Consider the following 15,866-nt stretch of genomic DNA (forward strand, 5'->3'; position numbering starts at 1 on the left):
CTGGGCTCACCCATAGCGATGAGTCCTTCATAGGAAACGAAACGAAACCTTTCAGATACAGCAGCTCCAGCAATAGCCAGGTATTTGGCATTGTGAGGAGCCCGGCTGGTTTGGGCACTGTTTAAGAGGCATGCTCCCTGGGTGCGCACAACCACTTGTCAGAAGACCCTGGGTTGAAGAACGAGCCTGTGCTGGAGGGGTTACACCAACCCAGCCTGCCTGGGGATCCCTAGGAAGCCAACAGAGGCAGCTGGACGAAGCTCAGAAATGGAAGAGTTATGGTTTGACGGAAATAATGGTCTGAAATACGATGGATGAATTTAGAGGTGAATTTATGGATGCTAAAGTACTCATTGAACGTTTCGGGCGGGAAGGGCTTGTGGGAGAGAAAACTGTGGGAAAGTCCTCCAATTGCCCAAGGGCATGGATTACTCAAGTCAAATTGAATAATTCACCAGGCTGTGCTGTGCTGCATCGCCTGGCCAACCGCACATGAGGACTCACTCTTCAAGTTAAAGGAGTCACGAGAAGCCACTGCAGAGCAGGAATTACACTCTGATGGAACGCCAAACGTTCTGAATAACCCATGTAATGCTGCTCTCCCTTTCCCTCCGGATGACCTGCTCTGTGGCTCCTATATGGCCTCTCTCTTTATTCCCTTTCTCGTTGACACTATAAAGTAATGTACGTGTATATACTCATGATAAGATAACTTTTGTATTTGACCTCATTTGGGTATTTCTTGTATTTTTAAATGTATGCCATCCGCTGCCACATCACCTCACTTCTATACTAATACAGGGGCCAGTTTATCACGTCTACATTTGAATGAATTCTTTTGCTGGAAAGGCAGGCTGAGGCACGCAGATTTAACAAGTAGAAACAAGGTCAAAAATTATTGATTAACACAGATCAGCAATCATAGTATGTTTAAAATACTTTTATCAGCTTTTATTTATTTTTTATTGCTGTTGTGCTGTATATATATCCAATCGAGAATGTGCGGTTCTGGTGGTTTGTGTTAAATGGAAATCAATAAATAAATAATATATAAAAAATATAGCCTATATATATTTAGCCTACATATATCGCATTATTTTATCTGCTCAAAAGTCTCCGGGAAGGTATTTTCTGTGAGAATAAAAATTGTAATACTCACCATGGGCGTGGACAAAATATGATAACTTTATGCAAATGTATTCATCTTTTTTTTTTTTATCAAGTAAGAACAAAAACCCAGTGTGCCAAATCTTTTTTTAAGCATAAACACGAAACAAAGGACTGAATCCAAAGACCATATATATATATATATATATATATATATATATATATATATATTAGATATCATCAAACATCATCATATATTATATATAAATGTATATCCTTCGTCTGCTGGTATATTTCCGTTGGCGTTTGTTGAAGTCCACTAACAGCTATCTCATGATGTTCTCCAACACGCACCCAGGTCTGTCCCGTGATCTCATGACTTCCACTGGACTTTGACCCAACAGAATCGTGGGATGTGTAACGAGGAACACGTTTTCTATCTTTGCACGGGCGCGCACACATGCACGCATTCAGGCACGCATGGAATGCACGCACGCACACATAAGTACATATAATATGTGAGGTTCTCAGTCTTCACAGCAGAAGTTTAGGACCATAAGTGAAAAATAATTATATATATGTATGTATGCATTGTTATCATTTAGATTGACAGGGGGCATCGTGAAATAAAAGTAGATGTTTTCATTTTAATTCTGTTTTTCCTTGCATAGAGGACAACATGAGTAAAAATTGGCTCATCATACCCTACTCTCCGCAATACATACATTTTCTTTCTTTCTTTTTGTATGTATCTTTAAACCTTGCAGCCCGAACGTAAACTGCGTTTTATTTTTTACACCTGCAAAGATTATGGTCACGTGACTCGCGCACAGCTGAGGGATGTTGCGCGAGGCTTGGCCGTTGCTAACAAGCTAGCTAGGCTTGTTCTCAACATCCCGACATAGATCATCCGATATTTAACACAGACACGCAAACAAAAACCCAACGAGTTATACCATAAGCCATGGGGAGGATACCGAGTTCCAGCGACAGAAATGCATTTTTGCAAGACGTCCATGTAATTTCCAGTAGCTAGGCTAGCGCTAGCCGTGCTGTTTATAAGACGGTAACGGTACTCAGAGGGCCGAGGCCAGGCAACGCAGGCCGACGGGGTGAGTGTCTGCTCTTTTAATGCGGTAACAGCTTTTCCCAATTATTTGAAACGTAACTACATTTTTTTGTCAGATGCCATTGTTTGTGGACTTCTGTTTCCCCCCAGAAATGTACCGTTTCTCGGACGTTGTTGTGGGCGTCATCAATCACCAATCAGTAGGAGACTTGAATTGAGCCTTGAGAGTAGCTTCCTTTAAAGGAGTGACCGCTGATCAGTAATGATCTGCGGTCATACTTACATTTTTGACCTTTAGTAAGACCCTGTCTCACTTGACTGGCAGTATCCACGTTTATTATTCCTGTAACGTGAGGCTACCGAGAAGGGGCGTTACAATGGACACCCTCATCGGCTATCATAATATCAATTATTTTTGCACTACTGTATATTTAGAGTTATAACATGATAGTAGTTAACGATCTTGATGTGTAGATCCAGGTATGGAGCTCACCCAAGGGCCAACACATTAAAACATGTGTCCCTATGACCCCATGGAGCATCACCTCAGAGTTTGCTTTTTTAGTTTCTCAGACAGCTATGCTTGTCTGGACCTGAATGTATGTAACCCTACACTACAGCCCTGCTATGTCACACATAGTAAGCATTGTTTATCTTTTCTTTTTTTTTAAACAAATATCGTAACTCGTGTAACATTTTATTTACATCTTATTTAGAAGTCAAATGTTCAGGACAACAAACAAACATTCGGTGGATTAAAAATGTTGGACATACATAAACAAAGTAACTTGGAATTGGCTCTTCATGAGGATGTTTGTAAAGGTATCAAGACAGACTAAAGGCCTTCTCTGTCATCTGAGTTGAAGCACAATACCGGCCTGGTAAAGCCAGGGGCAACCGTCTCTCCTGGCTTCACCAAAACATCACTTATTAATATAGTTTGTCATGATTACTTCCTTGTAACGATTCTGCACAATCTGCACAATCGTTTGCCTGCCATGAATGTAAACAGCGGCAATATAGCTCTTTTGTTGTTATGAGACATTTTGTGAACTACTTATGGCGATTCATTATTTTGTCCACAAATTCCGATGCACATGGATTTCCCAAGTTCTAAATGGCTATTGTTTACAAAGGTGGATGATATTGTAAACGGATGTATAGTGTAAACAGCAGAGACGGTAGCGATGGTTTTGATCACCCAGACCAGTATTTTAAAATCTTTTAACTCTCCTGTTGCTCATACCATTCTCCTGTGGTTCCTCTTCCACCTCAGAGCCATGTCTTCCCCTGGCTGCTGCCACCTACCTGGCTCCCTGTGTGACTACTCGGGAGGCAGTGAGGCGGACTCCTCCAAGGACTCAATGGAGCAGTCTGACTCCACCTCACAGGCCCAGTACGTCGCCAAGGTTACGGCTAAAGATGGCCGACCACTCTCGACCATCGTCAAAGCCGTCAGCCTGCAGAGGTAAGACGAAGCAATGTCTGGAATGGAATGTGCATTAAAATCACATGGCCCTCTGCATCGATGCCTTCATTGTCCCGAGCGAACATCGCTCTGTGTTGCGTTGTCGTCGCTCAATGCGTTCTAATGTGTTGTGCGCTGCTGCTGGTTTCCCCTCCACAGTGACCTAGGAATGTGTCGCATTTGCCACGAAGGGGCAGGCGGGGAGACACTGCTCTCCCCCTGCGACTGCACGGGAACCCTGGGTAAAGTGCACAAGAGCTGCCTGGAGAAGTGGCTGTCCTCCTCCAACACCAGCTACTGCGAGCTCTGCCACACCGAGTTCACCACCGAGCGGAGGCCGCAGCCTCTCACACAGGTCAGCCGTGGTGTCGCGGTACAACACGGCCCCTGGGGCTCGGCTTGATTCAAAGACCGATCGAAGGACCAAATGAATGACGTTATAATTATTATAACGCAATAACATTTGAATGCTTTGTGAGCATAGAATAGAGCATTTTGACATAGGTTGAATTGACAGTAATGTGGTGATAATATTCCTTCAGGTTCTTATGATCATATCTTTAGATGACGATATGTTTATAGCTGAACTGAAAGATCAGGCCAATTTATGAGGACTCCTTGCTGCAGCACATTGGGCCACGGAGGTCAGAGAGCTATTGAGGTCATCACATTATAGCTAACTCGATTTTGAAATTTAATGCAATTTGCCGTCCAAATTGCCGTCCAAATATTTAAGACGATGACATAAATACCAGCTCAATGCTCAGCAAAATGTCTCACAATTGTGCTCGTTTGACACCATCTTATATCATAGATGAAAGCTGGGTTTTAAGTACCACAGTGGCAGGATAGTGTAGGGGTTAGGATGTTGTGCTCCCTGACTGAATATTAAAAGGACTCGATGGGGACATGATCACAATGTACTAAGTGTACTCACCAAATACCGACCACAACAGTGTCAGTGAGTCATCTGTTCCCCCGTCTCTGCTCCTCCTCAGTGGCTGAAGGACCCGGGCCCTCGCAGCGAGAAGCGCACACTGCTGTGTGACATGGCCTGTTTCCTGCTCATCACGCCGCTGGCCGCCATCTCTGGCTGGCTCTGTCTCCGGGGGGCCCAGGACCATCTGCAGCTGAAGAGCAGGCTGGAGGCCGTGGGGCTCATCGCCTTAACTATTGCCCTCTTCACCATCTACATCCTCTGGACGTTGGTACGTGGCGTAGCACTAGCCGCAGCACTGGCCACAGCACTAGCCGTAGCACTAGCCGCAGCACTAGCCGCAGCACAAGCTGCAGCACTAGCCGCAGCACTAGCCGCAGAACTAGCCGCAGCACTAGCCGCAGCACTAGCCGCAGCACTAGCCGCAGCACTAGCCGCAGCACTAGCTGCAGCACTAGCTGCGGATTTACTCATAATTTTATATTTATCTCATATTTCTTTGAAAACTTGAATCGTGACCTTGCACATTTAGCTCAGTACAGAGGCCAAAACCTTGATTTATATACATAAGCATGAATGGTGAAGCCCTAGTCGTCTATAGTCTAAAATCAATCATTTCTAAATCCAGTATTTTTCATCTCCTCCGCCACCCCTGCAGGTGTCGTTCCGCTATCACTGTCAGCTGTACTCTGAGTGGAGGCGGACCAATCAGAAGGTGCGTCTGCTCATGCCCGACACCAAAGGTGCGCATGCCACCCAGCATTCATTGCCCACCAAGTCCACCAAGAAAACCACAGACGAGACCATCGTATGAGCCGAGCAGAGGCATGAAAGGACCACTGAGGAGGGGGGGAAATGGCACCCTCTAAAACATTTTGAAAGCGTCACACCATGAATAAAGATTTGCACTTATCTCGGGCGGACGCCAACGGATGGGAGTTATTCTCTCCTGACTATCGTTTTTGTTGTGAAGCACTTGATGTTACTCAACATCGACGGACACGGGAGACCCTCTCCCTCCGGAGGGGAGAGCTGTGACACACGTCAGGCCTCGCTCGGAGGCCGCTGGAGTGGGGGACACTGAAGACGAGCGCACACTGGAGGAACCGGGCCAACCGTGTGGCTTTGACCAGAGCTGAACAACTATTATAGGACACACAAGCTTATGTAGCGGGATATAATTGATTCAGCATGCTACTACAGTATACCTAAAGCATACTCACTACCTACATATCCCCCGACTCCCTCACTATGTTATTAAGTAGAACTTCAACAACCAGCAGCCAATAGCCTGCCTGAAGACTAATTGTTGAACAAACACACAATAATTGACGAAGTCAATTCATTCATGCTATCTGTGAATATTCTTTCTAAAGAAATATGGTCCTCTGATTACAATCATTGTCTATAACCTCAGCCCTGTTTTAATGGTCTGGGCAGAGTGGCACTGTAGAGGCTAACCTCCTATCTCCTACCCAGACCATTAAAGTAACTCATTGAAGCTCAGAAAACAAAGGTTGCTTATAGTATAATCAATATATCTGTTAAAACTGTATAGTGGTATTTAATTGAAGTTTCAGAAAATTCAGATTGGCTGGAGATTCTGTTTTGTCTTATGAAGGACACTAGGTACCGTCTTGACCCACTTGTATATGCACCATTATTGGGACTGCGTGGCAAACAAACAGAGCTGTACAAGATGACGTCACACAGTTTAAAACATAAGAGAACCTAGTGTGTGAATGTAGCGACGTGGAACCCTTAACCCTCTACAGTACCACTGTTCTCACTGCACCCAGGCGCGGGGGCCGCGGCCCTGCTGGGAAGAAGAGAGGAGAAATGTATCATGTTTACTGAGATGTCAGTTACAGTGCAGCGTATGCTAATTCAAATGCTATTTAAGTTTAGTCTTCCTGCTGCACTCCCTTGAGGGAACATGTGTTGGGTGATCGTGCAATAAAATGTAAAGGATTTCCGGACTTCTTGTATGGTTCTTATGAGTGGTATCTTTGTATCCATAACCGTCACCCCATGGTTCTTCCATTCATATCCCAGGTAAGATTTGCATTCATTTTCGATAACTTACTTTTTTTTATTTTAATGGTTCCATAATCTGTTTTGCTAAAGTATGATTTGACTGTACTTGGTCTGACAAGGTTCCACTGCTACCAGGTGTGGTCAGGTACGCGCGGGCCAGGTGAGCTGTTCCTTATCGTCGGGGTGTCACTACTTTTTCGTCGATTATAGTGCAGTGGACAAGAAAAGTTGTTTTGTGTCCTCACCCTGCTGATGAGAAGGTGTGTATTCTGTCAACCATGGACCACCCTCGGCTACTGCGTCAAGCCTTGGTACCCCTAGAGTGTGTGCCCAGGGGTCTGAGGGATCAGAACCATGGAGAGCACCCCTAACATCTTCATTAGACACTTCGGCTGCGTCCCATTTCTACCCCTTACCCCTCCCCCTTGGTTTGAAGGGGTAAGGGTGTCCCAATTCTCATTTGGGTTAAGGGGTAGGGCGAAGACAAAAGGCTACGTAGCCCCTTGAAACGAAGCTATCCAAGGACCACACTTTAAAGGGAGGGCTTCGAGGAAAATCCGGTCGAAAATGCATTTTTACTAGTTGTTATCGTTCGGACTCATGCTGTAAAGTTGACTGTATATTCGGCTCGAAGTCATACACGGACAATGCGATCTCTGAGCTCAATATAAAACATGACATAACGGTAAATAACCGTTGAACTATACATACAAGATTTTGGCGCTCTCTAGTGGCCAACCGAAATCGCCAAATAAACAAACAGCAGCGATGGCTCAAGCGAAGGACACGCACAAATGTAAGTATTTTCAGCACTTTAATTACGGCAGACTGGTGTAATAATACTATTTTCGAGCGGTTTTTAATTGTGAAGTTAGTTTTGAATCACTAGTCAAGTTTGTTTTGATTCTCTAGTCAAGTTTGTTTTGAATCACTAGAAGCCGATGCTAATGTGTTCCGCTATCGCTATTTGTTGAGATAGATATCCGATAACCCTTGACATGACATGTTAAGGTTTCAAGTAAAATTTGTGTGCAGTGGATTTGCTTACTACTACTATTACTTGGTTGATTATACCGGCGCACTGCTTTGATATCGGTAAAGCTGCCCCCTAGGCTACGTCACTCGCCTGTCAAACAGAAGATTTCCTTTCCACTTTTACCTCAGGGACACCACAGGAGACCAGACGGCTCATTAATTTCAGGGCGACCAGGGACAATGAGTTCCTAAAATCGAAAATGATCGCCAGAAAACAGTGGGAGTGAGTCTTACGTTGTTCAATCTTTTCATTCTTGCGTCTGTTTTCTACTTTGGTATTTCTGTGTTGAGCTCAATAGCCCACTGAATGTCTGTGTCGTTATACTGTACGTTGGCTGTGATGTAGGCTTTTTCTGGAAGAAATGGGGGTGGAGGGGAAAGTGACCAGGCAACAGGCTTCTAAGAGGTGGGAGAACCTTAAAAAGAAGTACAAGGTATGTGTCTAGTTTGAAATAAACAATTACCAATTGCCTAATGAATGTATCAACCAAACGAGACCATTGTTTTTGTTGTAATTGAGTATTTGCTGTGTGTGTGTGTGTGTGTGTGTGTGTGTGTGTGTGTGTGTGTGTGTGTGTGTGTGTCTGTGTCTGTGTGTGTGTGTGTTTGTTTGTTTTTTCAGGATTTGAGGACTCCCAAAACTCGGGTCGGGGACTGAAAGTGGGGAGGTGACTGTGGCGACGTGGCAGTATTATGACTTGATGCACGACGTTCTTGGTGCCCGGCCAGCAATTGACCCACCAGTCCTTGTGTAATCTATTCAAGACCCCATGGTTATCCTCATGGTGAGGGTGATGTGGTTTCATGAATTTCACTAACTGCTATTCAAACATGTTTCATGAGATATTAGCTGAACATTTCTAAAGAACAACTGACTTGCATTGTTTCTTTAGGAGATGGTGGAGCGCTACACCCAAGGTTGACCTCCACCTTGTCTTCATCTTCCCGAAGGCCTGCTCTATCACAGAACGCGCCTTGGATTGGCGGTAATTAAAGCGCTGCTGCACCCGCCCAATCACCGGCTCTTTATAGGGAGTCAACAGACATACGGGCGTCTGGAGGCAGGGGTACCCACCATCACCTAAGAGCATGAACCCGGCGGTGGATACCTGGCAGTCAAATAAAAAGAACTGTTTTTCATTACCCTTGTCCTTTATGTTTCTTGGACGGAATGTAACTGATAATTTCGTTGCTCTGTAACATGTGCAATGACAACAAATAAAATCCTATCCTATCCTATCCTATGGCAATGTTTTCATATGTTGAGGGGAGTGTCTTATGTCTGCATTTATTTGAAAGAGCATATGCACAGAAAAGCAGACGGACGGAGTTACAATGGAGATCCTGTGAGTTTTTAAAGCCATGTGACGCGTCACATCACATAGGGAAGTTAACGCCAGCATTTCTGACGTTTTTATCCACTAATTCATTATGTTATGTGAGGCAACGCAACGTATGCTTGATCTGAAACATGCCTACTCGTGGCCTCTGTTGACATAGCAGTCAGCTGTCCGCAGTCAGCGACGATGAAGCCACGTAATGGAGGGGCGTCCCATTTCTTAGGGGAACGTTTTACCCCTCTGTATTGAGGGGCAAGGGGAAGGGGTAAGGGGGAGGGGTAAGGGGTAAGGGGTAAGGGGAAGGGGTAAGGGCTAGAAATGGGATTGGGCCTTCATGAGAGGCTTTAGGTAGAGATGCTTTCATCTGAAGCCAATTACAGGGGAGGACATGTAAAGAACACTCCTCTATTGAATAAACAACAGAGAATATTGCAAATTCACTAAAGGAAGTGAATAGGTTAATAGTTTGTGTATTATTTAATAGCATTTAAGTGCTTATGATTTGGTGGCAATTCAACAATCAATATTATAGATCTACACAATAGCACTGCAACAATCCTATTCTACCTCCGGAGGTAAAATAGGAATGCTGGCTCATCAATACTACAGTGTGCAGATAAACCTTTAAGGATATTTTAAAATTAATATATGTTTGTCCTTTGAATGGGTTTCTAGTTTGGACTGGCATTTCTATGTTGAACTTATATAGCTAGGAGTGTGGTATTTTGTGTTGTTTCTGAGAGGTTCATGGAAAAGAATAACAGCTTATTGCTTCAAAGTAGTACACTCCACTTCATCTCATCTAACCCGTCACCTGCCCCAGCTGTCCATAGCCTAGGTTATCTAGAAATACTGCCATCTAGTGGTTTTTATTTGGTCTACAAACCCTTTCAAAGGGATAGGCTGATAAGTAGGCCTACATCATATTTTGTCCTTGTTCTCCATCTTATCATTATTCGTCAGGAACAGATGGGGTGTTGTTAGAAAACACATCGGATGAGTCAGCATCTTAATATTGTAAAATTTAATTTCATGGCATTAATATAATGTATGTGAGCAGATAAGCTATCATTTAAAAAATAAAGAAATAAAGAAAACAAGAATATATTTTACACTAATTGAAGTAAGCTTTAGCAGCGTAACGACCAATTTTGAGATGATGGACTGGACGAGAGGGGGCGAAACCAGGACTGCTGGTACCACTGACACAGGACCCAAGCTCATTCACGCATGACATCACATGCCGGTCCCTGAGCCGGAGCAATGAGGAGCAGCCCCACAGGGCCGAGGCGGGGTAGTGTTGTAAGGGCAGAGGGGCTCCGGCGACACTACACCGCTAAGGCTATCACAGCTTATACATCGTGGCAACCCATAGCAGTACCATCAGTCGCGTTTCGGGACAATAACCAATGCAGCCAATCTGGGTGAGATTACCGTTGAAAATCTATTCAATTACATACTTTCTGGGATGACGGCTCTATGCAGAGATCAGGCAGCACCGGCGTGCTCTGTGTGCTCTGTTAAGTGCACTTCCTGCGATCGTTCTCGTAGTAAACACTGGAGGTGCCCAGAGAGAAAGTAAATGCTCAACATAACTGACAAAAACGATTTTGAATGAGTAATCTCCCCAGGTGTGGTAGACCAGTTGCCGTGGGTTACAGGTTTTGGCAGCACTGCAGTTTGCCCCCCCGCTGCCCATCGGTGGTGGGTGGAACACTGATATCCACCACATTGTTTCCCGGGGACTCATCGTGGGCGGACCGCTCGGCTATCTGCTTCTGTGATACGATGCGATAGATTTCTGTTCAAAAAAGACACGCAATGCAAATAGGGTATAGTCAAAGTAATAGTATCACTGTGTTGTTATACAGGATATTGATTGACATGGAGCATGAAATCAAATACGATAAGAAGGAATTATTGCACATATTTAATAACAAATTAAATATGGGACTGGTTCTGGAGGTTTTGTGCAATATACAGTAGGCTAATTGTAAAAAGATAATTTTAAGAACCTTATTTTTTAGAAACGATATCCCTTGGAATAAATATTATTTTCGAAATTGTCCCACAAATGACCAGATTATTGTTTATTTTGATGTTTCAAATGATTGAAGACACAACATGCCTGTTATCAAAACATAAACAGACTTATCGAACAATAAGACTTAACATCCAGACCAGGATGTTTGTATTCGACATTAAATAGCAGATATGGTTTAGCTTTTTTATTTATTTATTTAAGGCAATCATCTAATTTCAGTTTCTCATGTGCTTACCAGTTAGGATATTCTTGAAAGCTTCCTCAACATTTGTTGAGTCCAAGGCAGATGTTTCTATGAATGACAGATTGTTCTTTTCTGTGGAACAAAAAACAAAACAAAACAATTTGTGCTTGTACGAATGTCAATAGTGTTACCTCAACTGTCTATAGTGTTAGCATTTCCACTACTCCTACCGTATGTGTGTGCGTGTGTGTGTGTGTGTGTGTGTGTGTGTGTGTGTGTGTGTGTGTGTGTGTGTGTGTGTGTGTGTGTGTGTGTGTGTGTGTGTGTGTGTGTGTCTTTAAACACATACATACACACCTATGACATTTTTTACACAAAAGTACGTTTTCTTATTTTTGCCAACTCTTTAATTGTTATGACTGTCCGATACTTTCACTGCATCAATAAAGCCCCTCTGATGTGTTCCTGAGTCCCCGCCCCCCGGTACCTGCGAAGGCGCGGGCCTCGTCAGTGGGCACGGCCCGCAGGTGGCGCAGGTCGCTCTTGTTGCCCACCAGCATGATGACGATGTTGTTGTCGGCGTGGTCACGCAGCTCCTTCAGCCAGCGCTCCACGTTCTCGTAGGTCAGGTGCTTGGCGATATCGTACACCAGCAGGGCGCCCACCGCCCCCCGGTAGTACCTGGGGAGGAGACCGCAGGTCAGGTGGGGTGAGGCCCGGCCAATGAAAGGAGAGGGATCCAAACTGGTCCCCCCGAGGCTGGGAGAGGGTCCTGATTTGGAGCGTTCCTCCGGTCGGTCGAAAAGCTATTTAGTTTCTCTTGCTTCCTATGAGCTGTGCATAACAAGGAATTTAACAACCCAATATCCAAAACGTGCAACGGAGACAGTTAACCCTCTACCAAAAGTCCCTCCCAGTCTCTGGCCTCCCACCGCAAAACCTGCTGTGTGACTGAAGAGAATTTCACTCCCTCCAAAGTCTTGTCAATAACACAGATTTGAAGCACCCCAGGACGTCTGTCTGGGGATGAGAACGCCTGCGTACAAGGGTAGTTTATAATCTGTCAGAGGACGGGTGGGCTATGTCTCTCCTCTCTCTGTTCTCGAGATCTCAAGGTCTATGGTTGATAACTCGTGAACTCATGAAAAGAATGCATCCACACACAGCTCTTCGGGATGATATTCAGCTTGCTCATAGTAGTTCTACTAGTACCAAAATATCCAAAACACGACTCTATTCACAGAGATTTCTTTGGAATATCTATAACCAATGCCTCATTTGGTAGGCTGGTCCGGGTAAATCTAAAGTTATATTAACCCTAATAAAACAACCCTTGCTATAAGTCTTCCACTAACTGTACCGTAGCAACATTCAATGTTTTCGTTCTGTTACCATGGTAGCACATGGTAGTAGAGGCTAATAAAAGCACACAAGTTCTGATATGATATCTATGTTCATAAGGATTCATTATAAGGTCATTTATCAAAAAAAAAACCAGCAAAAAAATCGTTCAGGAATGCAGATGTGTGACCGGTTACCTATGTTTGAGATGACACAATGATTACTTTAGTATCCTGGATGTTAGTCAGACCAAGCAGGCAAACGTCAGTTTTGGGCTCTGACTTGGGATTATCATTTTCAATTTTTCATATTTGATAGACCTTTTTAATTATCAATTCATCACAACAACTTTAAGAATAAGACATAATGAAAATACATTTATCCTCTCTTTTCAGCAGCAACACTATTCATCATCTATCAGAGACACACAATATCACACACATATTCGATAATATATTAACACACATATTAGGTCATTCACACATATATTCATCCACGTATTCACCTATTCATTCACATTTTATGGGATGTATATTCACATATTCACAAAAACATTTTCATTCACATATTCACAGCGGAGCGACATACCACCACAACATCTACATGTCCATTCGTATTTTTACTCACACATATTCATTCCCATTTTCAACCCCATTCATTCACAGGCCCTGGGTCCCACGGTGACGGGGGGGGGAAACTCACGCTGAGGTGATGGCTCTGTAGCGCTCCTGGCCGGCCGTGTCCCAGATCTGGGCCTTTATCGTCTTGCCGTCCACCTGGATGCTGCGCGTGGCGAACTCCACCCCGATGGTGCTCTTGCTCTCCAGGTTGAACTCGTTGCGTGTGAATCTGGAGAGAAGGTTGCTCTTCCCTACGCCCGAGTCCCCAATCAACACAACTGCAGAGGGAGACACCAGGAGAGGAGAAGGGGCGTTATAATAGAGCTGTTATACACACTATGGCGCCACGCCTTTGACTCCACTGAAAATTAGCTTGTCCACCACACTTTGCATTCCTGTCAACTCAAGTGTGACTGTGATTCAGATATCGTTGATTTTCTTTACTCTGAACTGTCCCTTCTTAAGCACTTTGCAATGCATCTTTGCATGACGTTTGAATGCACTGTATGAATAAAGTTTGATTAGATTTCCAGTGTCAACTGCTACAACAACAGATGCATGACTGAGATAATGATACTTTCTATCATATGCTACATTAGTACAATGCATGCGTTTGTTTTGGTCGTTGTTGGACGTCGATGCTCTGGGCTGATGAGTCACTGTAGAACTGGGGTTGAACTGGGATGAACCCAGCAGACGAAGACTCTGAAGGCCGGTCTTCAGGAATAGCCCGGCGGGGTGCTGGTTGTGGTGAAGGCCCATTGTGCTCCTCTGCTCTCCAGAAAGGAAACGCAGCCCGACTTTTGCCTTCCCCCGACGGCCTCGTGCCGCTGGGTTAGCTGCAGGAAGCTGATAACATGTTCCAAACCAAAACCTGAATCGGCAGTTTCAGCCCTGTGTGGCCCTTCCTGCGTTCAGCCGGCGGGTACAAGAATGATGTGGATGGGGGAGAAAGAGAGGGAGAGATGGGAAGAGAGAGAGAGAGAGAGAGAGAGAGAGAGAGAGAGAGAGAGAGAGAGAGAGAGAGAGAGAGAGAGAGAGAGAGAGAGAGAGAGAGAGAGAGGGAGAGAGAGAGTGACAGAGAGAGAGAGAGAGAGAGAGAGAGAGAGAGAGAGAGAGAGAGAGAGAGAGAGAGAGAGAGAGAGAGAGAGAGAGAGAGAGAAGGGGTAAGAGAGAGAGAGAGAGAGAGAGAGAGAAGGGGTAAGAGAGAGAGAGAGAGAGAGAGAGAGAGAGAGAGAGAGAGAGAGAGAGAGAGAGAGAGAAAGAGAGAGAGTGAGAGAGAGAGAGAGAGAGAGAGAGAGAGAGAGAGAGAGAAGGGGTAAGAGAGAGAGAGAGAGAGAGAGAGAGAGAGAGAGAGAGAGAAAGAGAGAGAGAGAGAGAGAGCTGGTGCTTCCGCAGATGTCCTATTCATCTCACAGAGGATACTTTGTTACATCTTAGACGGCCCTTTGGCTCTGAGGCCTGGGTTGTTAATGTGCCACCACAGGTGATGGCATGGCTAAAGAATAATAATAATAATAAATAGCATGACATGAAATCAAAACATTAGATACACACTCAAACTCAACCTTTCTTTCACCAGTATAGGCTGAGTGATGATGAATGTGAATATAGTTGTTCTCGCTCCCTTCTCTTCTATTCAAAATAAATTGATATATTATGGGGAATGTCATCACAGTATCGCCAATGGCTAGCATTCCTATGTCATGCAGAGGCTGATTAATTATATTGATCTATTGGAAAGGCTATGCATTCAACAGATCCAGGTTTTACACCGTGTGTGGATTTTTAAATGCCCAAACAGTTTACATGCAAACCAAAACAGTACATCTGTTAAAAAGTTACCTATTAGATTCAGTCAGTGTATGCCATATCAAGTTTTAAATGGTGTGAGGCATTATACGTCTATATAGCTGCGGTAGTTGTAATGTTACAATGATAGCATTATGTAGCAAAAAAAAAACACCAAAATATCAGGGAATACATTGTCTCTTTGCTAAACACCCCCTTAACACCTTTGATATAAATGTTACATTGATACATATTTTAGATTCATACATATTCGGGATAATGAAACAGTAATAGATGTTACCAGCCAAGTAGATGTTCTGGAAATAGGGGGAATGCAGTCATCTTTGTATGTTGTTTTTACCTTTGAACAAGAAATCGTATTCATCGTCTCGGTTCCCCATTCTAGACGAGGCCGGTCCTCCACTTCTTGTCGGAAGAGGATATTGAAGTGTGTGTGTATGAATTGTCGTTACATACAATAAAAAGGATAGAAATTGTGACAAGACTCTGCGCCAGTATTGGCTGTCAAAGCAAGCTGGCCGCAGGAAAGGAAAGCTCCTCAACTCTGCAGAAGGGGAGGAGCCCCTGCAGGTTCAATACCTTCCTCTAGGGGTCGCTAGCCCCTGCGGTGTCAATACCTTCCTCTAGGGGTCGCCAGCGACGCGTTCAGGGAACACCGATCAATGACGTATAGTTATGGGGGAAACTAGAGGCTTATAAAAGTAAGCAGCACATGATCTCTCTCTCTCTCTCTCTCTCTCTCTCTCTCTCTCTCTCTCTCTCTCTCTCTCTCTCTCTCTCTCTCTCTCTCTCTCTCTCTCTCTCTCTCTCTCTCTCTCTCGACATAATCGATGTATGTTTGTGATTTATGCCTGTTTAGTTGAGATGCTATT

The 15,866-nt window shown here is 44.2% G+C and overlaps 3 protein-coding genes across 4 annotated transcripts; 2 read left to right on the plus strand and 1 right to left on the minus strand.

The window, feature by feature from the left end:
• Positions 1-1,909: 1,909 nt before the first annotated feature.
• LOC132463409 (E3 ubiquitin-protein ligase MARCHF2-like) lies at positions 1,910-6,554 on the plus strand. Its single transcript, XM_060059555.1, has 5 exons — positions 1,910-2,219; positions 3,453-3,644; positions 3,804-3,999; positions 4,643-4,852; positions 5,240-6,554. The coding sequence occupies exons 2-5, from the start codon at positions 3,457-3,459 to the stop codon at positions 5,393-5,395; spliced, it is 750 nt and encodes a 249-aa protein (XP_059915538.1). The 5' UTR covers positions 1,910-2,219; positions 3,453-3,456; the 3' UTR covers positions 5,396-6,554.
• Positions 6,555-7,131: 577 nt separating this feature from the next.
• Positions 7,132-8,892, plus strand: LOC132463410 (uncharacterized). Of its 2 annotated transcripts, none has more exons than XM_060059556.1 (4): positions 7,132-7,414; positions 7,783-7,876; positions 8,000-8,087; positions 8,605-8,892. In XM_060059556.1, exons 1-4 carry the CDS (start codon positions 7,387-7,389, stop codon positions 8,641-8,643), a joined length of 249 nt encoding a protein of 82 aa, XP_059915539.1. In that variant the 5' UTR covers positions 7,132-7,386; the 3' UTR covers positions 8,644-8,892. The 2 variants fall into 2 exon arrangements, with proteins under 2 accessions (XP_059915539.1, XP_059915540.1); XM_060059557.1 differs by lacking the exon at positions 8,605-8,892 and adding an exon at positions 8,276-8,405.
• Positions 8,893-10,002: 1,110 nt separating this feature from the next.
• rab11bb (RAB11B, member RAS oncogene family, b) lies at positions 10,003-15,549 on the minus strand. The gene is made up of 5 exons (XM_060059558.1): positions 15,335-15,549; positions 13,265-13,460; positions 11,709-11,902; positions 11,273-11,353; positions 10,003-10,794 (listed from the first exon to the last, which is right to left on the minus strand). Exons 1-5 carry the CDS (start codon positions 15,372-15,374, stop codon positions 10,649-10,651), a joined length of 657 nt encoding a protein of 218 aa, XP_059915541.1. The 5' UTR covers positions 15,375-15,549; the 3' UTR covers positions 10,003-10,648.
• Between the last annotated feature and the right edge of the window lie 317 nt (positions 15,550-15,866).

This window comes from Gadus macrocephalus, chromosome 8, assembly GCF_031168955.1.
Source record: "Gadus macrocephalus chromosome 8, ASM3116895v1".
In the NCBI taxonomy this organism is placed as follows: domain Eukaryota; kingdom Metazoa; phylum Chordata; class Actinopteri; order Gadiformes; family Gadidae; genus Gadus; species Gadus macrocephalus.